We start from the raw sequence: 27,883 nt of genomic DNA on the forward strand, positions 1-27,883 counted from the left end.
ACAATATAAAATCTTGCAATTCTGACTTTTCTGAATTCTGAGTTTACACCTTGCAATTCTGTTTTTTGACACCGTCTCAGAATAAAAAAGGCCATTGTGAATAACTATAGCACAGACTATTAAATAGTATGTCATCCACATATTTTTATTACAAATGATTCCACAAGTAAGCATTAAAGCTCATTTTTTCTGAATGGCATGAACAATTTTTAGTATTTACAAAGATAGGTAAATCCAGAAACACCAATTCAAACAAATCGCTGAGCAATGGCTAACAGTTTAGAATATTCTCCCTCCATTTTGCGCAGATGTGTTGGTATAGGCGTTTTTATTCTCGTTCCTGTAGGGTTTCCGTTCTCTTCAATCAAAACCACGTTATTTGAGTCGAAGCGTGGGGTCATTCGAGCTCCGGGCATCTTGTGACCCACTATGAGAGCTTTTTTCTTTTGTCCTTTAATGGCCAGTAAGACTCTGTCTCCCACTTTACCGACTCCATTCTTGGTGTATACGTGAATGACTTTTGGTGGACGGTGGTGATGGGCGTTTCCAAGAGCGCTGTTGTCAACCACTCTCACGCGTGTTAACTTCTGAATGGCGGCCACAGCTGCTGAGACACTGCAGTCAGATGATAAGATGATGGGATTTGTTGAGAACATGTAAGGTCATTAAAATGGCTTATGACAATAAGGCAATACATTTAAACAAAAACAGATTTAGATGAATGATAATGTGCTGATAGAAAAGTATATGGGCCATTCTACAGAACTGGTGCAAACTGCAACCAATTAAAAACAACACTTTTAAAAAGCATTTAAGTATTTAAATCCTAGATGTTTACTAAGATTCTTTAATTATCTATTGAAACCCACAATAATATTTAAAATATCAGTAAGCTTAATATATAAAACGTCATTATTTAATGGGTCCTTGCAATTGGGAGGTGGGTGAACCCTACTCCCTAAATTTCAATTTATTAATTTTTGCTTTTAAAAATATCTTTTTGATTAAATATTTAATATTTTACATTTTCTCTAAATTATGAAACTTTTCCTGTTGAAAAGATTTTAACTACACCCCTACATTTATGAGCAGGAAATGATCATGTGTTCCTCTCAGCTACGAGGTGTGAGTAGATAGGCCCATCATTTTAATGTGTTTAGTAAAGTAAATGTGTTTAAAAGTATGAAAAATCTTTGTGTAACTTTGAAGAATGTAACTGCCGAACACCATTTTTCTATAATTAAACTTTATTTAAATTTAGTTATTAAAATTTTTTGTATTTTAATATGTGGGTTAAAATTTTGATCGCTACCAAAACTACCGAAAATGTGCAGTCACAGCCGAAAGTACACTGAATTACCAACCAAGACGTTATGATAGTGTTTGGTTCAGTGTATATTCAAACTAATGAATCCTTCACTTTTTGCCTTTTATAAAGAAAAAATATAAAAAAAATACAACAAATCTCATAAATCACATTTGAAATATTGTTAAAATGTAATTGTTTTACCTCTGAAAACTGTTTAATGAAATAGAAAAATATCTATATTTACATGGAAAATGTAAGCAAAATCTCAGTAGGTCAATATAACCCTTCTTAATAAATTACAGATTACTGTTTTCGATAGTTACAAATTTTGGGAAGGAACAAATATTCCAGAAGTTTCTGAAAATACAATATGAGAATTAACTGCACAATTACTACATACAAAATTTGTGGAAAACGATTTTTTCAAGATGCTCGCAACTTTGACTTTGAACCAGTTTTGTAGAATGGCTCACATATGTCACATATTTCCTGAGAACCTGCATCAATAATCATTTATTGAGAACAAAACATTTGAATTACCATGTGTGGAAATTAGTCTATAAATATTAGTTAACCCTAAATCTCAAAAACAATCAATTCCTGCAGTTATTCGTGATTATAAATGATTATTATTGTAGAAATTAACCCCCAAAATACATATAACAATCCCCTTATATGTCTTCCGTGATTATGTAAACCTCAAAACTGAAGTAAAACCTCAAGAATGAAGAAATTGTTCACCTGAAAGCCCTCTGCTGCATCAGTTTGGGCAAAATCACCCCGGAAAACGACAGGGCCATCTTGACCTGACATTAAAAACAAGGCAAAATCAAAACTAGTTATAATAGCAACAGCAATAATTTTAGAAACCTTTTCTCTATTAATAACGGGTAGCTATATTATCGACACTTCGCATGTTATTTGACTGCTTCATGTTATCTGTTAAAAAGCAAGCAAGATAAGCAGATGAACTCTTAACATTGGTCGAAATGTTCTTGTAAACTGATATTAAATAGTGTAAATAAATAACGTTATTAAAAATACCTGCTCAGATCATTCACAGCACACCAATGTCACGCACGCATCTGCGTCATAACAAAGCGACGCTTGCTCTGTTTCAACGGCAGCGAACTGAGCTCATTCGCGCCACCTGCAACGCTGGAGGATACATACCGCAATAGCAACACACTGTACAGGAAAATCATTAAAACAAATATAATTAATTTTTAAATTAATGAATTGGTTTTGGATTACCCCCTTCCCCTTATTTTTTGTATTTACACTTCCAGTCAAAAGTTTTTGTTGTTTTATTAAAGAAGTCTCTTTTGCTCACCAAGCCTGCATTTATTTAATTCAACGTACAGCAAAAACAGTACAATTTTAAATATTTGTACTATTTAAAAACTGTTTTCTATTTAAATATATTTTAAAATGTAAATTATTCCTGTGATTTCAAACCTGATTTTTTATCAGTATCACTCCATTTACATGATCTTTCATAAATCATTATAATGTTATAGTTTCTTTGACTAATATAAAGTTTAGAAGAACAGCATTTATCTGAAATAGAAATCTTTTGTACCATTATGAAGTCTTTATCATCACTTTTGTTCAGTTTAAAGACACCAAGCTTTATTTAATAATAATAATATAAATATATTAATAATAAAAAATGTTTCTTGAACAGCAAATCAACATATAAGAATGATTTCTGAAGGATCATGTGATGAAGACTGGAGTAATGATGCTGAAAATGTAGCTTTGATCACAGGAATAAATTACATTTTAAAATATATTCAAATAGAAAGAAGTTATTTTAAATAGTAAAAATATTTCACAATATTACTGCTTTGTATTTTAGATCAAATAAATGCAGGCTTGGTGAGCAGAAGAGACTTAAAAAAAACTTTCAAAATCGTACTGTCCAAAAACAGTTGACTGGTATATTATTTATTTATTTATTTCCACACATGTCTGTTTGCATAATTATTATTTACATCCAAAAATACATTAAGGAAGACATTTATTTAAAAATGTATTTGTAATAGCACGTTCTAATAAAAAAAAAGTAAAAAAAAAAAAAAAAGTATTTGTTTTATCAAATCATGTGTTTCTTTATTTATTTTTGTGTTAATATGTCTCATTATTTGTTTGCTTTATGCAGGCTTGGGGCTCTATCCATTTGACCATTGTATATAACAGCTGTGGGTCTTGATATCAATGGAGCAAACTTGCCAAAAACATATATACATATAGATGCAGTCAGTAATGAGATATTTTATAATGATTTTAATTAAATGATTATTTCAAATAATTTAATTTGATAAAATACAGAAAATACAAAAGAGTACAGAAAGCAAGACAGAGAGCTTTTGGGTAAGTGCAAAATAAAAAGTTTTATAGGCTATTCCTGTTGAAAAATAACTTCAGCTGAAAGTAGAATTGATTGTTTACAATTTTAATAATTCACATACACAATATAAGCCCCTCATATCATTCATTCATTCTTTCATTCACATTCTAATGTCTGTTATAACCTGAAAATATTTTGAAATCAACAGCTAGAGGTCATTATTGAACTACAAATATAACATTGAATTCTGTAGTGGTATGAAAAAAACCATAAGAAATTAGAAATTATTATGTTTTATCATTAAAAATGTGTTATCCCAAAATAAAACGAGATATTAACAGCATATCACTGTTAGATTAAAAAAAAATGCAAATTGTCTACTAGTTGGTTAGAGATGAGGTTAGTTTGGGTTGGGGATTAATTGCTTAGATGAAAGATGGTTAGAATCAGTTTAGTGTTTAGGGTTATGGTTATCGTAGGTATTAAAGTAAATTAATAAGATTTAGGGTGAGGACTTTCTATTATTATTAAATAACAAATCATATACTAGGGGAAATAAACAATAATACACAAAGACATCTACAATCTGAATAGCTTTCTGTTTCTACAGTCAATTAAATTAGGGTTAGCTGGTCTAGGCGTGTTCAAATGCCACGCCTCTTTTCCAACATCCGGGACTTTCAATGCGAAGCTGGAAAAAACACCTCAGACTCTCAGGAACGAGCATTAACAGCGTGTGTCGGCTTTTCCCGCCATTTACGGTCTTTTGTAAAAGAACTTAAATTGATACTAGCTGTGTTATGCTGCTTTCAAGCCTATTGTGAAATAACATGAGCTTTTTTCTAAGGAAAGTCTGAGGTGACGGACAGTGTCAGTTTGTGGCTGTCACGCAGGCACGCTCGCACTCGCTCAAACGGCCGCGCGCACGTGACGCGCACTCGCTCTCACTGGTCAGCGGGAACGCGCCCGGGTCCCAGTCAGTCAGTCAGAACCGACCCGAGTCTCGAGTGGAATAGCGACGAACAGAAACGGTAAGAAACCGGCACTTACGGAAACCAACTGTCATGAAAGTCCAGGCGGGTCACTAAAATGTAATGTGGGAATTAACGGCACCAGGCTTGAGTGACATTTACACACTTTATGTCTTTGAGGACAAGCTAGCAAGCTAACCGCTAACTAGTGTCACAAATATTGAATTTTACCTCGCACATTTTGAATTCATAATACTTAAATTTATTTAGCTTTATGTGGTGGATACTAAATCTGTTTAATACTGAAGCGCACTATGTGTTTTCTTGAAAATAAAGTGCTTTAAGTTAGTCTGTCACGCAGCTGAATGAGTGTTGGTTTATATTTAGCGCCTCAGCAGAAATATCAATATAAATATAGATGGTTATTAATAGGTTTGTTTATATTTAAATACAATTAAGACGATTTATATACATAAGACAAGCATGGTATCGTACGCACAATGCTTTGGGAAAACTAACGTTGCTCTCATTAGGTATCATCTGTTTATGTAATAATGTGCAAATGTCATTGTATTAATTAGCTGACAAAATATGATATAAGAACGGATGAGGCTGCTTTTTTTTTGAAGGATCAAGCTAAACACAATAGTCTTCCGTGCCTGTGATATTTCTCTGCTTTGTCATATTATATTATGAGGTTCGGTTGTGTGCCTGGTGTTAATCAGCTCTGAGTCCAGATACACATGACTAAAGCCTCTATTTGTGGGTGTGTGAGATAGTGTAAGAGGCCTGGCTTATCTAACCTACATTATCTAGCCTACATTTGAAATGTTTTATGAAATAACATGCTGAGATGCTGAGTTGAGTCTAATAGACCTGCATAGGAAACAAAAAGCACTGCCAATGCATTTTGCTCTGCATGTCTGTTAGATTGCTTATTGTCTCCGAAAATGCTTCATTAAGGTTATATTTTACACAAATAGACCACCTTTGGGAAACAAGACTGTAGACATCTCATTGAGTGTTTTCTACATGCACTGTGAAGTTGCTGCTAACATGGGGACGCCAGGATCAGGACGAAAACGGGCCCCGATTAAAGACCGTTTCTCAGCCGAGGATGAAGCTCTGAGCAGCATTGCCAGAGAGGTAAGAGCTGTTCACCTGCAACCCCTGTATATCTCACTCGTGTCATGTTGTGGCTGGTGGTTTCCTGTAACCACAATAAAGGAGGCATTCACACAGAAATTCACCCTGATGTCGTTGTTACAAACCAAAACAACTTAATTATGCATATGTACAACAGAATCATACAGTGATTTTGGACCGTTAAGCAAATGAACAGACAAAATGTGACCCTGGACCACAAAACCAGTCATAAGTAGCACAGGTATATTTGTAGCAATAGCCAACAATACATTGTATGGGTGAATATTATCGATTTTTTTTAAATGCCAAAAATCATTAGGACATTGAGAAAAGATTATGTTTCATGAAAATATGTTTTACATTTCCTACTGTAAATATGTCAAAACATCATTTTTGAAGAGCTTCATTTGGACAATTTTAAAGGTGATTTTCTCAATATTTAGATTTTTTTGCACTCTCAGATTGCACATTTTTTCAAATAGTTGTATATTTTCCTATCCTAACAAACCATACATCAATAGAAAGCTTATTTAGTAAGCTTTCAGATGATGTATAAATCTCAATTTCAAAAAAATTGACCCTTATGACTGGTTTTGTGGTCCAGGGTCACAAATAGTCATGCTTTGTTAGAAACGGACCAAAATTCAGTCATTATTTGCTTAAACATGTCCTTTACTGTAGCTTACAAAGCAGTTGCTTTTACTTTTATTGATGCCAAACCTTTTTTAAGTTTGACTGCCATTCTGTAGACTTTCTCCTAGGGATGCACCGAAATGAAAATTCTTGGCCGAAACCAAGGCCGAAAACCGAAACACAGAAAGAATTATGCCAATTATTAGTACCATTGCATTTATGACTAAGACTGTGTACTAATTTTACTAAAATCAAGGCATTGCAATTGCATAAATTAATATTAAAGTTTCAAAGAATAAATAAGTTATATTAATTTAAACAATTATTATCAATCAAGTATTATATTACTTAAATAACATATACTTTACTGCCTTTGTTTAAATTGTTTAAATTTTTATAACACATTATCTTGTGGATCCATCAGTTCACATTTACAACTCTACGTCTTTCTCTTCCAGCAGGAGGCGCTATCAGAATGGTAAACAAAGCAGCGCAGCAAATGACATTGAAACGTGCAGCGCTCATATTTATTCAATGGATAGCCTTTTGAAGTTTCATCAAATTAAGAGCTTTAAGTCTTTCAAAAAACAACCCTTACACAATAGTAGGGGACTAAATTAATATCAGCATATGAAGTATAATCGTCTCTCATTGCATGTCAGATGCTGAAAGCACAGTCAGTTTTTACTTTCACTTTAACATATTGCGCAGTTTTCACGTTGCTTGTGTGATATTCATTGGCTCACCTCCACGGTTTAAAACATAAATATTTATAAAAATACAGTATATAGAAAAGACATATCTTTAAATTATTGCGACGTAACACCAACGTAAAGCCATTGTTTTTCACTCACTGAAAGCTACATCTGTCTGCGTACAATGCGCCGTTCTCTGCTCTCATCACTGGCTGCGTGCACGACTGCAGATACACCCCCTCTTGAAATTTCGGCATTACAAGTTTTGCAAATCGCTATCCATGGGTCTTTCTCAGATATACTGAAATATGTCCACACCGCACTAGTGTTACATCAGACAAGCACGTGCAGGCTGCGGTTTCTGTTTGCGTCAACATACTGTTTCGGCCGTGTTGTTTCGGTAATAAAAGTCTTTCGGCCGAAAATTTTCGGTGGCCGAATATTCGGTGCATCCCTACTTTCTCCTTTTGTTTACCGCAGTAAAAAAGTCATAGTGATTTAAAACAACAGGCAGAAATGAAATAATTGATGAGCTAATCTTTGAAAACACCATAGGGCAATGTCTTTACTGTCACTGTATGCAAGCCAAGCTGGTATGCCCTATTAAAGACATTGGAAAGTACAAAAGGTGCTGTAAGTGAATCAGCTTGTAAAATTATTTATATTTAGATGATCTTGGGACAATACAACATGACCCAACCCTATTAAGCTGCATGCAAAATACAGGTTGTCTTATGAATAAGCAGTGATGATACAGAATTATGTTTCACAAACCTTACGTAAACAAAACTCCGGACATCACTAAAAGCTTTGATAACTTTCAGTTCAGTATATGAGTCAGATGTTGATTCTGTAACCACTCTCAGTGTGTTTGGTTTATTTGCATAGCAACAGTGTTTTCCCTGTCATTGTACACATTCTGAATGGCTCCATCAAAGGCATTGGAGAATACTACGATTTGCTTTTTTGAAATACCATACGCAGAATATCCCAGGAATATGTGTACCTGCTTCTGTGTCAGCCTTAGGCTCTGTAAACAGCAAAAAAGACTCAGGGTAGCAGCCAACACCTTGTAATCAGAAACACTCTCCACCTGTCAATCATTGTGCCTGTTTGGGTTTGCTGACGTTGGATTTGATGGCATGTCTTTGAAGGGTGGTGTTTTGAGAGAGGGTGTGTTGTTGTGACATCTCAAATGGGGATCCTAACTGAGTTTAAATGATTTGACTGAATTTGGTGTTTTATATCGTATTTGATGCATCAGGCTTTTATGGCCCAAATAGGGAGAATTTTGAGCTCATACTCAAGAAAGAAAAAAAAAAGCACATCAGATTTATTCAGAAGCCCAAACTGAGCAAAACTATGCAATTTGGTTCAATTGTTGTTTATATGGCCAAATTTTTGAAATTCTGGATTTATAATGTAAATCAATGAGAACATTATAACAGACTATATAAAATGCACATAAACAAAAGTTGTCATGATATACAGTTTAAGTAAAAAGTTTACATACACCTTGCAGATTCTCCAAAATGTTAATTGTTTTAGCAAAATAAGAGGAATCATACAAAATGCATGTTATTTTTTTTTTATTTAGTACTGACCTGAGTAAGATATTTCACATAAAAGATGTTTACATATAGTTCAAAAGAGAAAATAACAGTTGAATTTATAAAAATGACCCTGTTCAAAAGTTTACATTGATTTTTAATACTGTGTTGTTACCTGAATGATCCACAGCTTTTTTTTTTTGTTTGTTTGTTTAGTGATAGTTGTTCATGAGTCATTTGTTTGTCATGAACAGTAAAACTGCCCGCTCTTCTTCAGAGAAATCCTTCAGCTCCCACAGATTATTTGGTTTTTCAGCAATTTTTGTGTAGTAGAACACTTTCCAACAATGACTGTATGATTTTGAGATCTGGATTTTCACACTGAGGACAACTGAGAGACTCATATGCAGCTATTACAGAAGGTTCAAATGCTCCCTGATGCTCTTAATGCATTGTTTTTCCTTCTGAAGCATTAGTGAGTGTTTGTACCTTTTGTAATAATTGCATATGAGTTCCTGAGTGGAAAGTTGGATCTCAAAATCATATAGTCATTGTTGGGAAGGGTTCAAATACACAAAAATGCTGGGAAAAAAAACAAAGAATTTGAGGGACAGTTTAACTGTTCAGGAAAAACAACGGACTTGTAAACAATTATCTCTAAGAAAAAAAACAGCTGTGGATTATTGAGGTAACAATACAGTATTAAGAAAAAAACATATGTAAACTTCTGAATGGGGTAATTTTTTATAAATTCAACTATTTTCTCTTGTGGTCTATATGTAAATGTCTTTTATGTGAAATATCTTATGCAGGTCAATACTAAAAAAATAACATGTATTTTGTATGATCCCTCTTATGAGATTTTGATAATGCTGGTCATTTGGAGGCCTTAGAAATTAACGTATTAAATATGATACACTATGCTTTATGGGGTTAAAGGCGAATGTCTGCTATGTCTCTAATCTTTGCATCTAAGTCTGAATAGTTAGGATTTGCATTATATTGTTGGTCAGTCCCTCATAGCTCTTGCAATGTGTCGATATGTTGACGTTCAGGTTCTGCCAGTCAGAGCTGCAGCTGATGAAGTTTGACTCACAGCTTGAGCAGGGAGCAGCCAGTATGGACTTGTCTTAGATTTTTTAGCAGCACACATGTGTGAGCCCATCACTCTCACAAGCAGAAAACTCTGACTGCTATCAGTGCTGTGCTTTGGGACCGTTCCAGCTGAAATTAACTTGTATGACCCAAATTTATAATTACAAAGCCCTCGTGTAACCAAATGGGATGACCTTGTCGCTAAGCCAGATACAAAATCATGAGTGCGAGAACTCGATGTCTGCATTTTTTTTATTTTTTTTGTATGTCATGTTCATTATATAACCATGTGTGCAACCATGTATGCATTTCTTGTTGCTGTGATACAGCAACAAGATTAGCTAAAGCACAGCATGTTGTCAGTGTGTTAATTACAGTACTGGCACTTAAAATATCAAAACAAAAAAAATGTAGATAAACTAGTTAGGGATGTTAACCGATGACCGTTTGACCGGTGGTTGACCGTATCAACGTTAACCGGTCAAAGTTGTCGGTAGTCGGTTAAAAAAAAAAAAGTGCCGGTGCATCTTTTACGCATTCTGAAGGTGCCTGTTTTATCCATTGGTTTTATCATGTTGCAGTCTATTAGGCCAGGGATTCCCAAACTTTTCAGCTCACGACCCCCAAAATAACCGTGCCAGTGACTCGTGACCGCCACTATCCTCGGAAGTGTTTAAAATATACAAACTTTGCGCGCAACGGCGCACATGGGCCAATAGGCCTATCCAAACATCTGCATGTCAACACAAAAGAACACAACGGTCTAACAACTAGGGCTGGTCCGAATACCATTTTTTGAGCTTCGAAGCTTCGGTGGGAGGGGCTGAACATATTCTTCTCTCTAATAAAGGCAGGAATCTCTGTATGTCTTTCTGTTTGCATTTTTATTATGTCGAGAACAGTTCATCCAAACGATTTTTGCTGTGGACCCGAGGGAGTGCAGTGTTGCATTTTGGTGCAATATGGACACACCACACGTTCAGAATTAATAAATTGTAATAGAACATTGCTGGATGCGACGCGCCTCACGCAGGCAGAGCTTATACGCTTCATGAACGGACACCGCGCTAGTGATACAAAACACACTTTTAATAAGGTAGCCTAAAAAATTTTAACAAACAAATCACTCCCAAATCAGAAATTAGCACAGTAATTACTGGCACCGTGAAGGGTAGGCTATTTAAATAAAAGAAGAACGAAAAAAATGGCGCGGTGTTTATATATAAATAAATTATTCATATCTAAATTATTTATAAATAAATATATATATATACATTATATATAACGTTTGTGTATATAAGCCTATATAAAATACACAGCCTATGTATATTATGTTGAAACCCAAAATAAATGAGGCCCAAACATTATTAACAAACGTGCGTGTTTATTTGAGCACTTCCGTCAGTGAACAATCAGCCTACAAAACGCTAAAATAAATCAAATAAATAATACATTTAAATATGAATCTAGCCTAAATAAGAATGTTAAATCGGCTATTTAAGAAACATTCGTTGCAAACATTACTAAAACCTCGCCCGGACCTTCTCCGACAGCTCATCAGAATTACTGGCCCAAGTCCGACTGGAACCGGTCTGTTTTCTCTTTCTCTTCCCCATTGCACAGCTGCTGTTTTTAATAGCAAAGTGATTACATTTATTTTCGTTTATTTAGGTTAATTTAGACATATATTTGGAACACTTTTTATTTGTTAAATTTAAGTTTTTGTTTTTTAAAGTAACGACCAAGTCATCACGATTTCAATTAAAACCCATAGATATAAGCACGCTTTGCAGAACATGGAAGCGCCAGCCAGCGCTATGTGAAACTTCATTTTTGCTCATAAAGGTAAGACTAATATATCATCCGAAACTGTAAAAAAAATAATTTAAATAATTCAAATCGAAAACAAAACTCTTCCAATAGCTATAGGCCTAATGCATATGCATTTAGGTATTAAAGCCGCATCAATGAGCAAATGGCATCAGGGTCGTCAACTTCATCTTTGTGTCAAATACTAGTTTTTTAATAAATAACTCAAATATCTCCCTACTTTTTCCCCGACACATTCATGGTAATTATTTTTGCTGGGGCTTTGCGGTCAGCTTTAGCCTATGCGTGCATTTAAAGCAGAGGCGCAGTTGTCATTACGACAGTCACAGCCCTAGTTTTGCTTAAACCATTTAAGTGGGCCCGACTGTACTTTATAGTGTCTCTCAAATATTACTCAATTTCTCTTTCTCTCTCTCTCTCTTTTTTTTTTTTTTTTTGCTGTTTCTGTGTTAGTGGCGCAGCAGTCTGATCTTCTTCATTCATATTTAAGCGCAAATGAGAACCGTTTTGCGGGGGATGCAAGGTGTATGAAAAAAAAAACAAGGAATGAATCTCAAAATTTAAAATCGAATGCCAACCCACCGAACGAATATTCGATTTGAATATTCTGGTCCAGTACTACTAACAACAAATTTTTTAAATAGTAATTTACTCGTTTGTTTAATTTCAACAAAAATAATATCCTAGGGGATTTTTAAAAAGTGACGTGAGTGGCAGTGTGTGTGTGTGTGTGTGTGTGTGTGTGTGTGTGTGTGTGTGTGTGTGTGTGTGAGGGAGGCAGAGCGGCAGAGAGATGCGACAGAGTTGCGAAATTGCAGGCGCGGCTCGAAATGGCTGTTATTTCAAATAGCGTACCATATTTTAAACTAATCGGTTAACCGGTTTCAACCGGCTAATGAGGCTCGGTGGTCGGTCAAGAAATTTTTTAGTTTTCGCCATCCCTAAAACTAGTCAACTTCACTAATCATGATCATTTTTTTTGGTTCATCTTTAAATGCACCATAAAATAAAAATGGACAATCAGGGCTTGACATTAACTTTTTGAGGCACTTGTCCTTCGGACAAGTAAATTTATGTTTCACTTGTCCATGCACAAAAGTCACTTGTCCGGGTAAAGATTTATAATATCATTTTTTGTTTTTTTTGTTTTGCTAATGCAGAATTCATTGAAAGCATCCAAACACTATCAATATTAATACAATTCAGTTGAAACAGTAGAAAGGAAGAAGTAGAAGTAGAAAGAAACAGTAGAAGGATCTCCAGACTCATAGTATAATACAAAGTAATACTTTGCACGCTGATGTGCACAGTGTATCACCAGATGTAGTGGTGACTCTTGGTGAAAAAAAATAAAACTATCTATCCGACAGACGCCACAGAACATTTCTCCGTCTTCATAAATAACCCAGTCGAATTCATCTTTCCATTTGGTTACAAATTTTCATTCCCGTTTGAACTCATATGGTGCTGTTGGTGTAAGGCAGGGCTCGAAATTAACTTTTTTACTTGGTAGCACTGGTGCTCCCAACTTTAAAAAGTTAGGAGCATCCCAAAAAATGTAGGAGCACCCAATTTCTTTTTAGTTATGCACCGATCTTGATTCTTCATGGCCGATTCTGATTGACTGACATCTGACAGACGCCTGCCAGATGTTTGTACACAGCAGATGCTTTCCAGATCAAGAGATCTTTATCAGACATCTTGCAGACGTACATGTGCTATCTGAGCCGCGTTGTATAGTATATTGACGCGGAGGCGGCAGAATTGTATCTGACAGAATGTGCGCTGTAGCACGAAATATACTATATTTCTTCAAAAGCAGATTGTGGAAACCTTTTAATTGTCCACAATAAAAATAAAATTGTCATTTCACACACCCCTAATTGCAGTTTGTGCAACGCCGGAACAGGGTTTGGTTGAGAGAGAGAGAGAGAGAAAAAACGTCCGGTTCTAAGTTAAGCGGAGCGCAGTTTCAGTGACAGGGAATGATTGACCGCTCAGGGCTCGCAAAATGTCAAAATCTCTGGTAGCCCTTCGGGCAGGTACTCATCAGAATTTGATAGCCCAAAAATTAATTTAACTAGCCCAAATAAAAAAAGGAAATTTTTTAAAAATATAGAAAATCAGATAGGAGTCTAAATGTCAATCAAAAATGTTTTCAATACACAAATATAAACAAATATCAAGGAAAGAATTTTATTTCACCATTTAGTGTAGCTGCAGAATTTTAAAATATCAATTTAAGGCAATTTATGACCCTTTTTTTTAAGAGCTGCACAAGTTAAGTGAACAGTATGAGTGTGGTTGGACAATGTACGGTAGAATATTAAGCCATAAAATTACATGATTTATAATTCAGATACAGACACAAAAAACAAAATATCTAATACAATGGCATTTCAACCTTTATACCATTAAAAGGGATAAATCAAGTATATAATTTCTTATATTTATATAAGATATATAACATTAGTATTACTTAATTGTATAGATTTTTAAAAGGCAAATTAAATTATTTCACACTTACACATGGATCGATAATTCCAATAATTTGACCATAAACAGCTGAAAAAATGTATTGAAAATAAAAATTAATTTGTTTGTCACGAGGGGGCGCTTTAGGAGCGCTGAAATACTACGGTTTCCATAGTAACAGCTGTACACAAACCAGCAATAACGCCGTTTTATCAGACATGAAATGACAATGCAAACGACATGTTTCTGAGGACAGTCTGTTCCCGTCAGATACATTCATATGAAGACATCCGTGCAGCGTTTTGACTTTGAAACGTACAGCGTGCATATTTATTCAATGACATCATTGCCTTTTTGAAGATTTATCCAAACCTATCGCGATCGTCTTTCCGTCTCTTAAACTTATACGTTAATCAAGGCTTTTAGTCTTGTACTACTAGTCAGTAGTTAGGCTAGCGGCAGTTTTGAAACCGAGTCGCACCACACTCATTTCTCTCACTCGCACAAATGCTTCCAAATATAATTTGAGGTCGCACAGGCACAGATTAATTTATCGCAATTTCGAGAGAGAGAGAGAGAGAGAGAGAGAGAGAGCGCCGCGCGCGCGCGCACTCTCCCATGATCGAACACAGAATGCTGCTACGTCAGAGCGGCCAAAGCGTCAACAAGCTTCCTCGTACTTTTTGACAAGAGTTCTTGACGGGGCGGCCAAAGCTTCTTTGCAGCTCAAGTCGGCGGCGGTGTGAACGTACAGTAACTTCACGAGCAGGTCTTTTCCGTTCCGTGTGTGTGTGTGTGTGTGTGTGTGTGTGTGTGTGTGTGTGTGTGTGTGTGTGTGTGTGTGTGTGTCGGCGCGCTGCGCTCTCTGTTCAATATTCCACTCGGTGTTTGCGCTGCACGTTCTGCTCTGTCGTTAACGGCATATAACGTTAATTAACATGGCATTTTATTTTGTTTGAAATTTAACTTGTCCAGTCGGACAACCAATTTTCTCTTCCACTTGTCCTACAAAAAAATCCACTTGTCCCGGACAAGCGGACAAGCCTTAATGTCGAGCCCTGGACAATTCTTATATTTCATATACATAACAAGACTTACGGTTTAGTAAGGGAAAGGAAATCAAGAGTAGGTTCCTGAAACATTATATATACAATTTTTTTTATAGTCAGCTGTTTGTTCAGTCTGTAACATAAAGGAAATGAAAGGCAGTCATTTCCTTTTGATACAGTCACTGAAAAAGCAAATTCATGCAGCAATATCTCCTGAATATGGACCATATAAGGCTATTTTAAAAGAGGAAGCAGTAAAATCTAAAGCTACAGGGTGTGAGTTGTATTGCAGAAGTGAAACTGCGGCCAGATTGAGGATGTTTGTTAATTATCTAAATATTTAAGGATGATTTATTCTTGCACTGAGAGAGGTCTGGCATCTTATCCTGTGCACTGCTGGAGTTTATGTACTTTTTAATCCAATAAGTCATTCACACTTTTTTTTTTTTACAGTTAAGAGAAGCTGAATTACATGCCGGTCCGTTCGTAAGCTACTTGTCCTACTCCTGTATCTAGAAGTGCTGGAGTCACTCCACCCATGCAGTCCAAAAATTATGAATCACAGTCTACCTACAGCACACATAAAACTACTTGTTTCATTGAACCTGCCTTTGGATCCACCCATTTTGTGCCTGCTGCGGAGGAAACTCCCTAATGGCTAACAAAAATCTCTCTCGACTGAAAGCATGCCGTTTGATTAGTCTATGCATGGTCCGGGTTACTGGGGGTGAATTTGAGCCATGCACCCCCCTGTTGAGGTCACTTATGTTGCTGGCCGGTCTCGTCACTTTCAGAGGCCAGTGATTTGCATGGTCCATTAGCCACAAAGCAACAGAATGAGATAGTGCCCTCATCTTGGAGTATCTAGGGCGAGGTGTGATATTTCTTTAGCTATTACTGGCTTGCACTGCAGTCTGTTTAATGTGAGGTTGAAATAGGTCATGGTACTGTAGTACTTTTATGCCAGATGTAGTATTCAAAGTGCACACCTACTTTATGCAGTGCAAAAATACTTGTACATTCAAGAAACTTAATTTTATTTTTTTTTTTTTTTATTTTTTTTTTTTTTATATATATATATATATATATATAAGTGCATTTGTGGTTAAGGCCATAGTCCATTGGATCAGTTCAGTGTTGGGCTATATAATGTTGCTTTTGCACAATACACATGAACTGGTATCCACATGCTGGTTTACATATTCTGCTGAAATGAAGGCTTTGCTGAAAAACATCAGTTATGTAAAGTAACTTGTAGTTTCAATGGCCTAACTTATCAGCCAAAAGACAGTCAACTTAAATATAATCAGACATCACTGAAAGTAAGTTAGTCAGATGTTGATGCTGTAAGAGATATCAGTGGATTCAGTGAGTTCATTCCGTGAAGGATTTGTTCGACTGATTCAAACTGGCAACTTTTGAGTCTTTTTGAATGCTTCTTGAAAAGATCTGACTCCTAAAACATTTGGAAATAAATCAGACATTTATGGAAGCCCATTTCCACCACTGTATTAAAAATATATATATATTGTGACTCTACCTCACAATTCTGAATTTTTTCTCAGAATTGTGAGGTATAAACTAGCAATTGCAAGTTATAAAGTCAGTATTGTGTGAGATAAAGTAGGGTAAAAACTCACAATTCTGACTTTTCTGTCCTAAATGCAAGTTTATATCTAGCAATTCTGACTTTTGTTTTCACACAATTATACTTTTTTCCTTCAGAATTGAGATATAAACTCGCAATTGCCTTTTATAAAGTTATAATTGTGTGGTGTAAACTTGCAATTCTGAGGAAAAAAGTCAGATTTGTGAGATATAAACTTGCAATTCTGAGAAAAAAGTCAGAATTGTGAATTTATCTCAGAATTGCAAGATATAACTTGCAAATTGCAAGTTTATCACTCAATTCTTAGCAAAAAAAGTCAGATTTGCGAGTTTATATCTCACAGTTCTGACTTTATAACTCATAGTTGTGAGTTTATCACTCAATTCTGAGAAAAAAAAGTCAGATTTGCGAGTTTATATAACACAATTCTGATGTTATAACTCACTATTGTGTTTATCACACAATTCTGAGAAAAAAGTCAATTGTGAGTTTTCATCTCAGAATTGCAAGTTTATATCTCGCAATTCTGACTTTATAACTCTCATTTGTGAGTGCATATTGCTTAATTCTAGATATAAATGTGAAATTCAGAGACAAAAATTAAGAATTAGGAGTTTTTATCTCACAATTGCGAGTTTGTATCTAATTATCACAATTACTTTTTTACTTAGTGGTGAAAATAGGTTTTCTATAGACTTAAGTTGTTGTGCTTTGATTTGCCGGCAGTCCACAAAGACAAGATAATTGGAAACAACATTTCCTTTTTATGATATGCAAGTGGTCCAAAAAAAAAGAAAGTCTTAGAAACTAGTCTTAAAACTTGCTTTGAGTAGATGATAAACAAGCGGACTGCTCTTTGAATAACGAACTAGTGCAAATATAGTCACTTTGCATTTTATTGTAACCTGCAATAGAACAGTTTTAAACATTTCCATATAAACTTTGATAAGCTTTATTGTGTCATCTCATTTGTCTATTCGCCTGTGGAGCTCCTGTTCTGCAGAATACGGTAAGTCCGTCTCTCTAATAAATAAACGACTGTGTTGGAGGTTGTGAAGTAAGTGTGTCTCCCCCCGCTCAGATTTCCTCTTGCAGTCTCATGATGGAGGCTCTGCTGGTCTATAGATAGAGCTGGAGACACTGGGCTCAGCTGAGCAGCTCTGGTGAGCGGGTCAAACTGTCAGACAGCTCAACAGGTGCTGAACACAAGAATCGCACACACACAGAACCCAACCTCTCTAACCTCACTATATGTGTAAAGATTTGCCGTAAGCCTTGTTTAAATGTTTGCTGTCAGGCTGCATGCTTTTCCAAAAGTCACTGTCCGATCTGTCAAGGCATATATGTATTGAAGTGTAATGTGATTAATTATTGTGTAGGGTATTAGGAAATGTAAGCTGGTCATTGCATGTGTGTCATATGAGGAATGTGATAGTCAGAAGTCATCCAGCATTTGTTTACCTGGAGTCATGTGTACTGTGTATGTGTTGATCTTAAATTAGACGCTGTTGCTGAATCATGTTTGTTGTTTTTTCACCTAGTTAGAGATGAGCCGTACTTCCAGTATATGTGAATCAGACCACCCCTGTTGCTACTGCCACACCCCCTAATTACCAAACCCCACCCTCCAAAAACATGTCAGCCAACCTGATGTCAGCAAACCCAAACATTTAAAAAAGCTAAAAGCGTGGGCTGCTTTTTTTGCAGAGCTTAATGTTGTCACAGAGACAGGTGTGGTTTCCCGGGACACCCTTTTTAGCGACTCTTGAATGCCTCCTTTCAAGCCGTTAAATGTTTTTCTAAACAGTCCAGTGAAGTTTAAGAGGGATGCCCTCCCAGCCATGGTTTCTTTCTACTTGCATCATGTCCACCCATGTGGTATGAAGATGTTGCTTTTTTCCAAGTGTGGTTGCATGGAAAATATGACTGTTCCCACTCTTTTTTATGTTCTTTTTGGTGCTTTTGGGCATTTATTTATAGGACTGTAGAGAGACAGTTAGTTGAGGGAGAAAGAGGGCCAATGGGACTGAGACATGACTCAGGTTTGAATATGGGTCCCGTGAGCCAGCTGCTCTTATATATATCATCAGCATGTGCGCTGTCCACAGGTCTGACAACTATTCTTGTCATGATTGTTGACTTTTGAACCATCAGTGTAAAATGCCAGTAACAGTGAAGAAAGCAGTGAAAATGCACTTGTTTCATTCCAGTTCTGTATTTTAGGCTTGGTAATTTTTTTTTAATAAGTTTAAAAGAACAGTATGTCTTTAAAGTCACTTTTGATCAAAATAAAAGTTTTAATAAAAAATAAAAAAATTCTCGATATACACTACCAGTCAAAAGTTTCTGAACAGTAAGCTTTTTATAGTTTTTAAAGAAGTCTCTTCTGCTCACTGCATTTATTTGATCTAAAGTACAGCCAAAACAGTACAATTTTGAAATATTTTTACTATTGAAAATAACTGTTTTCTATTTGAATATATTTTAAAATGTAATTTATTGCTGTGATTTCAAGTCATTAGAAATATTAGAAATCATTCTAATATTAAATTTATTATTATTATGATGCTAAAAACCACTGAGAATTTTTTTGAAAAAAAAAAAGTTTCTTTGATGAATAGAAAGTTCAAAAGAACAACAATTATCTAGAATAGAAGTATTTTGTAACATTATAAATGTCTTTATCATCACTTCTGATCAATTTAAAGCATCCTTGCTAAATAAAAGTATTAATTTCTATGATTTCTTTCCCCAAAAAAATGTTTTTGAATGGTATAGAGTATAATGTTACAAAAGCTTTTAATTTCAGATAAATGTTGATCTTTCGATCTTTCGATTTATCAAAGAATCCTAAAAAAAATTTACTTGACTGTTTTAAATATTGATAATAATAATGATAATAATAATAAATGTTTCTTAAACAGCAAATCAGCATGTTAGAATGATTTCTAAGGGATCATGTGGCACTGAAGAGTAATGATGCTGAAAATTTAGCTTTGATCACAGGAATAAATTACATTTTAAATATATTCAAATAGAAAACAGTTATTTTAAATAGTAAAAATATTTCAAAATTTAACTGTTTTGCTGTGTATTGGATCATGAAGTAATTGTAGGCTTGCTGAGCAGAATAGGCTTCTTTAAAGAAACATTAAAAATCAAAAACTTTTGACTGGTAGTGTATATATTTAACTACACTTTACACAAATGAGTATTTTGAACTTTCTGCTATGTGTACATTTCAAAAACAGTGATTCTGAACTCATTTTCAGTTAAACAAAATAACCTGCAATGTTTAAGTTAGTTAGTAATCAGTCAATTCTCTAAGACGGTGAGTTATCTGAACAATTCACAAAGAACAGATGCAGAATAATGACTCCTTTTTAAAACTGCAAGTCCAAGATACCATTAAGTGTCCAGACAGAGTGCTTTCTGCTCAAACTTTTTTATGCAACGGCTATTAAGTTAAATTCTCTCTCTCATGTGCAGGCAGAGGCCAGACTTGCTGCGAAGAGAGCAGCTCGAGCTGAGGCCCGGGACATCCGGATGAGAGAACTGGAGCGGCAACAGAAAGAGGTGAGTCTTACAGAGCAGATGGGATGAGAAAAGGCACTCCAACCTCCTGTCTAATGCTGAAGTTGCACCAGTGTGCAGTTTCTCTTCATACCTCTTTCCTGTGTCTTTGCCCAAATCCAGAACCACATGCTTTTTATCTTCATTTCAGTCAGGTCTGTTTGATCTGCAGATCTGTTCTTCATTGATCCTCTGTTCCAAAATCTTGTAAACGACCTGCATTGGTAGCATTGTAATGCATTATAGACACACTTTCAACATGAAGCTGTTTTAAAAAGTTGGCAGCATTATTTATGCAGGGTTGCATGTATCCTTAACGGAGAAGGAAAACCCCTAATACATTGCGACTGGTCATTAGCAAAATGTTATTGAAATACTGAATTTAGTCTCCCATATGCTGAACACTATTAGTATGACACATGGGCATGCTGCATATTTAGACCGTTCCAAGTCCATCACTTACAGTTGAGGTCAAAAGTTTACATACACCTGGCAGAGTCTGCAAAATGTTAATTATTTTACCAAAATAAGAGTAAATATACTGACCCGAGTATCATATTTCACATAAAAGACATTTACATTTAGTCGACAAGAGAAAATAATAGTTGAATTTATAAAAATGACCTCATTCAAAAGTTTATACATGCTTGTTTTTTAATACTGTGTTGTTAACTGAATGATCCACAGTCCAAAAATTCTTCAGGTCCCACAGGTTCTTTGGTTTTTCAGCATTTTTGTGTATTTGAACCCTTTCCAACAATGACTGAGATCCATTTAAAATCATATGCAACTATTACAGAAGTTTCAAACGCTCACTGATGCTCCAGGGGGAAACACGATGCATCCAGAACCGGAGGGTAAAAACTTTTTGAATTTGAAGATCAGGGTAAATTTACCTTCTTTTGTCTTCTGGGAAACATGTAGGCATCTATTGTAGCTTCTAAAGGGAAGTACTAAATGAAAAAAATATATATATTTAGGAAAAATGTACATGTCTTCATTCGGTTCAAAAGTTGTTATATCTTTATGCATTGTTTTTCTTTATGAAACATTAGTGAGTGTTTGACCCTTATGTAATAGTTGCATATGAATCTCTCAGTTGTCCTCAGTGTAAAAAGATGGATCTCAAAATCATACCGTCATTGTTGAAAGATGCAATTCATAAAAATGCTGAAAAACCAAAGCATTTGTGGGAGCTGAAGGATTTTTTTAAAGAACAGCAGGTAGTTAAACTGTTCAGGACAAACAAGGGACTCATGAACAACCATCACTAAACAAAAAAACACAGCTGTGGATCATTCAGGTAACAACACAGTATTAAGAATCGAAAGTATGTAAACTTTTGAACAGGGTAATTTTTATAAATTCAACTATTATTATCTCTTGTGGACTAGATGTTTTATGTAAAATATCTTATTCAGGTCAGTACTAAATAAAAAGTTACATGCATTTTGTATGATCCCTCTTAATTTGGTAAAATAGTTAACATTTTGCAGATTCTGCCAGGTGTATGTAAACTTTTGACCTCAACTATGTATGAGGTTCAATTTCAGTTAGGATGCTGCCTATGTGACAGTAAATGGCAAGGCAGCTCACTAGGTTTTTGGAGCCTCTAGATTTACTTCAGAATATGCCTGATCTTTTACAGACTATCACCTCTTTTGTTATAAAGCAGAAGGATTGTTTTGAGAATGGCCTTTTGTGTAATTTGCTTGTCTTTTCCAAGCATTTTTGTTGAGAAGACAAAGTACGAGTGCTTTTACAAGTAGTTCCAGATTCACAATCCAGATTTAGCTAGCTGCCTTACTAAGCTCATAAGTGGAAACAGGCCTTTGACAATACAGTATGTTTTCAATGGTTGCAGCCACATGTGAATGATTCACTTATCGATGTCAGCTGTATCTGTCAGTATTTTCTGTGTGTTTTTAGATGTTGTCCTACACTTACAGACAGGTTTGAAGAATATGTTTGCATACTGAAGCACATACTTTCAGTATGAGTAATTGCATGTTAATGGGTTTGCTCATCAAGTGTTTGTGTTTTTCTCTGTAAGACATTCACCAAAAAAGTACCAAACAATCCACTGTTAATTGCAATAGACGTCTTTGTCTTTGTTTTGTGGCTGTCTCTCTCTCACAGCTGTCTTACCATCAGCACTCCTCCTCTAGCAGGAAATGGGGGCAAATCCACCAATGGATGGTATGAGAAAGATTAGGCCAGTTTGGGCATGCATGTACTTTCGCCTTTTGACTAATTCTAGCTTTCAGGTGGGAGTGTGCTAGCTGTTTTGTCATACACTCAGTTGTTTGTATGTGGCTTTCAAGCATGTTTTTAATAATACTTGTACTCTTTTGGGTTTATAAAGGAACCCTTGTAGTCCTGTTGTTGTCTTTAAAAATAGCATTCCGTTAGGATAGCATTGGATTCACTTTTTCGGGAGAGTTTTTTGCACATGATCTGTTTGCTTTAGTGTTTGTGTGTTTGTATTACAGTGGTAAACCCATAAATTTAATCTCAGGATTTTAATTTTAGCAGTCTAAAATGAGTATCTTTGTGTGGCCTTTTCTTTATGGGCTGGGTGATATGTTTCTGATGTCTTTGACATGATTTTGCTGGCAATACTAAGTAATGTTGTGAATATCACAGTGAGTTTAATGCATTTTTAAAAATAATTCTAGAGGTGTTTTATAGCAGCTATGACTTTTTAAATTAATGTAAAACCCTGCACTACATATTTAATGTATTTAAGTGTTATGTTGTTTAAAATATGCATTGATTACTTTTAAGCTAGGTATTTACTGTTTAACTACTTCATCCGTAAAAGCATATATGTAAATAAAAAAATTAAAAATATTGGAGGGTTTGTTTTTTAGCTATATTGCCCAGCCCCTATTGTCAAATTGCTGCTAGTAAGCTTGTATGCATCCCCTGAAATCTGAACAGGTCTTATCGTGGTAGACTATCAGTTTTTTTCAGGACTGCTGGTGAAGACTAACACTAACCCAGTCTAAAACATGCAGCTTCTTTTGTTTAAATTCTTCTTCATTCTGTTCATCTCAGGCTGATACAGAAAAGGCCCGTCATGGTCGTCATTCCAGTAGCCACAGTCGACGGGTCTGTATCTCCTGATGTTGTTGTCTGTCTCCTGTTCTTTCTCCTCTTTTTTTCTTCTGTCTTATTCTCTTTTTCTCCTAATTTTGTCATCAACAGGGATTAAATGATGACACAGCATCAGTCCGGAGTGTGGGAAGTTACAGGGTGTGTCATATTGGACTTGATGAAAATTTTTCTCATCAACATACATTTTTTTTATTTTATTTTCTAGACCTGTGTAGAGTAAAACTTACTCACAAGCTGATGTGAAATAGTTCTTACACTACCAGTCAAAAGTTTTTGAACAGTAAGATTTTTAATGTTTTTTTAAAGAGGCCTGTTCTGTTCACTAATCCTGCATTTATTTGATCTAAAGTACAGCAAAAACAGTAAAACTACTGTTAACCAAAACTTAAAACTTACTATTTAAAATAACTGTTTTCTTTTCAAATATATTTTAAAATGTAATTTATTCCTGTGATTTCAAAGCTCAACTTTTAGCATCATTACTCAAATCACATTATTATTATGTTGAAAACAGCGGAGTAGAATTTAAAGGTCCCATATTGTCAAAATCGAAATTTCCTGGCTTTTTTCATGATAACTGAGGTCTAGGGGCTATGTAACTACCATATGAGTTTCAAAACAGTCAATCCACAGTAAACTGCACACAGCCTGCTTAAAGTAGCTGTTCATTTTCACGAGCCACTGTGACTTCCGTAACGATGTGACGTCCGATCTACTCAGTCACCGCCTTCAGTCACCACCCCGAGCACCAACCACTGTACCACCCTCCTTTTGTCAAACCTAGACAATATCGTGTCCATAACATTGCTAAGCAACAACAACACGGAAACAAGTGGAGAAAACCCTCTTCAGTCCATAGATGTCGAAACTACATCATTGCACAGGCTTCAGAACAACGTGAATATAAGAGACCACTGGCACGTCAACTTCAGCCTCTTTCACACAGCGATTCCGGTAAATACACAGATAATGTTTCCCATGATTTGTTCCGGAGTTGTTTGATTTGGTTCATTCACAGTTGTTTTCCGGAATCTGTGCGCCCATAAAGACATGTGACGTTTGGATGTGAGATGTAATGTGACGCGTACGTTTCACTAAACTGAAACTAACCTGAACAAACTGTGCTTCAGTGCTGATAGTGAGGAGCTGGCTCTGCCTGATCGCCGCTTCATTCCACTTTCCACGTATTTTTTCGTTGTGAAGAGTCGCATGATAACGTGCATCATCACTACAACACTGCCTTTATGGTTCTGGCTTTTGTTCACACAGCGCTCGTTCCCGTAATTTTCCAGAATCAGCGCGCATTGTGAAAGGGGCTTTACTAAAGCAACAGTTATGTAGCTTACTGCATTCGGTGTTTGAAAAAGAAAAAACATTAATGATCATTCTGAAATATCCTGTTGAGTATCAGCAGGCTAGGCTCTCTCTATGGCTCTGTGTTCGGCTACAACGATACATGACCGTAGTTACCTGTGATTGGCCTGGCTGTGCGTCACTCAGAAAACAACAGGCCAATCAGAAGAGAGGCTCATGAATATTAATTAGATGGGCCAAAATCGACCTGTTTTTGACAGAGCTCCTAAAAAAGGAGCTGTAAAAATATATTGAGATGGATTTTGGCACTTATACCGCAAATATATATTCTTAAGGACATCAACAACTAAAATAAACCTCCAGAAATGTGTGCAATATGGGACCTTTAAGTTTCTTTGATGAATAGAAAGAACAGCATTTATCTGAAATAGAAATTGTTACATTATACATGTCTTTATCATCACTTTTGATCCATTTAAAGCATGCTTGCTAAATAAAAGTATTAATTTCTATAATTTATTATAATTTAATTTATTAAACCCCCACCCCCAAAAAATATAAACTGAGTCCAGGATTTTGAATGGTATAGTTTTATTTCAGATGAATGCTTTTGGATCTTTCTATTAATCAAAGAATCCAAAAAAATAAAATGATTTAAATATTGATAATAATAATAATAATAATAATAATAATAATAATAAATGTTTCTTGAACAGCAAATTAGCATTAGAATGATTTCTGAAGGATCAAGTGACACTGAAGACTGGAATAATGATGATGAAAATTTAGCTTTGATCACAGGAATAAATTACATTTTAAAATATATTCAAATAAAAAAGCAGTTATTTTAAATAGTAAAAATATTTCACAATATTACTGCTTTTGCTGTATTTTGGATCAAATAAATGCAGGCTTGGTAAACAGGAGAGACCTCTATAATAAAACATAAAAAATCTTACTGTTCAAAAACTTTTGACTGGTAGTGTATTTGAGACATTTGAATATAACTTAAGAATTGTTTAATTTGAATTATTGATTCAGTAATCACAAACTGAAAAGTGTTAAACGCTCATTTAGAAAGGTAGATGAGTGCATTTTACATGCTATTGGAATGTGAAAAAATTAATGTTTTCTACTTTTAAAGTCAAGTTCGTCATCTTTACGAGACTTGAGCAGTTCTCATCACTCCAGTCGGGTTAGTTCTTCCAGGAGAAGAGACTTGGTGGTACGTCACTGTGTGTGTTTTTCACCTGTAGTGTGTGTATTTTGGCAACATTGTTTTCTCTTGTGTGACAGTCATGACTCTCTAAATTCGACTGCTGTGTTATACTAACATTGTTTGCTCTATTTGATTGGATAGAAAGCTCTAGAAAGTGTTCTGAGAGCCACATTTGATTTTCATGCAGGTTACTTCAAGGTTGATGTGCATGAACAGGCAGACTTTGTACTCTTGATGACTAGCACAGTCAAGTGGTTTTCCGGAAATGAGGCATACTGACTCGGTGACTGAGAGCACTAACACAGAAAGGTCTTTGGTGTGATCTGACGTAACGCTCCCTTATTAGCGCACATGGCATGTCTGCGGCATGGATTACTTCATGTTATATATCCAGCATAGGTTGTGATGGTTGTGCTGTTTTCTCTGCAGTCTGGCGTCTCCAGTAGTTCCTCTTTGAAGAGCTCCTACTCCACTGTATGTATTTATGACAGTTTACGTTTATTCTCTATTGAGTGTCAGTAGTTCTGCATTTAAAGGATTAGCTCACTTCCAGAATCAAAATTTCCTCATAATTTACTCAACCCCACGTCATTCATGATGTTTATGTCTTTCTTTCTTCAGTCGAAAAGTAATCAAGGTTTTTAAGGAAAACATTCCAGGATTTTTCTCCATATAGTGGACTTCAATGGAAGCCAATGAGTTAAAAGGTTTAAATTGCAGTTTCAGTAAAGCTTCAAAGGGCTCTACGCGATCCCAGCTGAGAAATAAGGGTCTTATCAAGCCAAACGATTGACCATTTTCTAAAAAACAAACAAACAAACATGTATGTACTTTTTAACCACAAATGCTCATCTTGCACTAGTTTTGTGATGCTCGTCTGCAACTTCATACATTGCGTAATCATGTTGGAAAGGTCACGCGTGGTTGGTTGTTTGTAAACACAGGGTCGGTACTTCCATCTACGTTATGCGTGACCTTTCCAACATGACTACGTGATGCATGAATATGAGCATTTGTGCTGAAAAAATATATACTTTATTTATTTTATTTTTTTAAATGACAATTTGTTTCACTAGATAAGACCCTTATTTCTTAACTGGGATCATGTAGAGCCCTTTGAAGCTGCAATTTGTACCTTCAACCCATTGAATCCACTACATGGAGAAAAATCTTGGAAAGTTTTCCTCAAAAACCTAATTTATTTTCGACTGAAGAAAGAAAGACATGAACATTTTGGATGACATGGGGTGAGTAAATTCTCAGGAATTTTTTTTTCTGGAAGTGAACTAACCCTTTAAGTGTTTTATATTGTTTCGGTGTGACATTTTAAAAGGGCAGACAGCCAGATCTGAGATCAATCTTCTTTCTAGTATTATACTACGAAAACAAAGTTTTGTATATCTATGGCTAGATTCTTGGGCTACACAATTAAGCAAAATAAAACAGTTGTAATGTGGCGTAGTACGAAAATTAGATCGCAAAGGCTTTGGTTAAATATTTGTGACCCTGGGCCACAAAACCAGCCATAAGGGTCTTTTTTTTTAAAAAATTGAGCTTTATACAATATATGAAAACTGAATTAAAGGAGAAGTCCGGTGTGATATTGACCTAAAGTGTGTTGAATCATGATACCGAGTGTGAACTTACCCTTCATAGCTCATCTCGGCTTGTCCACTGCAGTCTGAAATCTGGCGTTAGTTAGCCGATGCTAACAACAGGTTGTCAATGAGGGTGAATAGGGCATCGGACTAGCCATGTAAATAAATCACTGTTTTACACCATTTACGAGGCACAAAGTAGCTCCACACTTCATTGGTAGACTTCCAAGGACCCTGACATTTAAAACGAGACATTGAGAACTTTGAAAAAGCACTGGTAGTTTATTTACAAGAAGATTTATACACACATTCCCCTTACTAAAATTACCGGTCGCCGCCATCTT

The 27,883-nt window shown here is 35.5% G+C and overlaps 2 protein-coding genes across 11 annotated transcripts in view; one reads left to right on the plus strand and one right to left on the minus strand.

Annotated features, from left to right (window-relative positions):
* Positions 1-124: 124 nt before the first annotated feature.
* Positions 125-2,426, minus strand: mrpl14 (mitochondrial ribosomal protein L14). Its single transcript, XM_073833714.1, has 3 exons — positions 2,354-2,426; positions 2,051-2,115; positions 125-615 (listed from the first exon to the last, which is right to left on the minus strand). Exons 2-3 carry the CDS (start codon positions 2,107-2,109, stop codon positions 249-251), a joined length of 426 nt encoding a protein of 141 aa, XP_073689815.1. The 5' UTR covers positions 2,110-2,115; positions 2,354-2,426; the 3' UTR covers positions 125-248.
* Positions 2,427-4,358: 1,932 nt separating this feature from the next.
* The window catches only part of lrrfip2 (leucine rich repeat (in FLII) interacting protein 2), a 45,607-nt gene continuing 22,082 nt past the window's right edge, over positions 4,359-27,883 (plus strand). For 4 of the 10 annotated variants that reach the window (XM_073833705.1, XM_073833707.1, XM_073833706.1 and 1 more), the window contains exons 1-3: positions 4,359-4,693; positions 5,617-5,779; positions 20,205-20,291. In XM_073833705.1, coding sequence (XP_073689806.1) covers positions 5,666-5,779; positions 20,205-20,291 — 201 coding nt within the window. In that variant the 5' untranslated portion in view covers positions 4,359-4,693; positions 5,617-5,665. Of the gene's footprint in view, positions 4,694-5,616; positions 5,780-20,204; positions 20,292-22,427; positions 22,488-23,348; positions 23,403-23,498; positions 23,547-25,866; positions 25,948-26,370; positions 26,416-27,883 lie in introns of all 10 variants that reach the window. The other 6 variants (XM_073833699.1, XM_073833703.1, XM_073833701.1 and 3 more) reach the window with 4 other exon arrangements.

This window comes from Garra rufa, chromosome 2, assembly GCF_049309525.1.
Source record: "Garra rufa chromosome 2, GarRuf1.0, whole genome shotgun sequence".
Taxonomy (NCBI): domain Eukaryota; kingdom Metazoa; phylum Chordata; class Actinopteri; order Cypriniformes; family Cyprinidae; genus Garra; species Garra rufa.

Bases quoted from the DNA above. Each gene is read 5' to 3' on its own strand.
- mrpl14 (XM_073833714.1), bottom strand. From the start codon at position 2,109: ATGGCCCTGTCGTTTTCCGGGGTGATTTTGCCCAAACTGATGCAGCAG. The intron at 616-2,050 runs GTGAACAATTTC...ATCTGACTGCAG, and splicing joins ATGCAGCAGAGGGCTTTCAG to TGTCTCAGCAGCTGTGGCCG.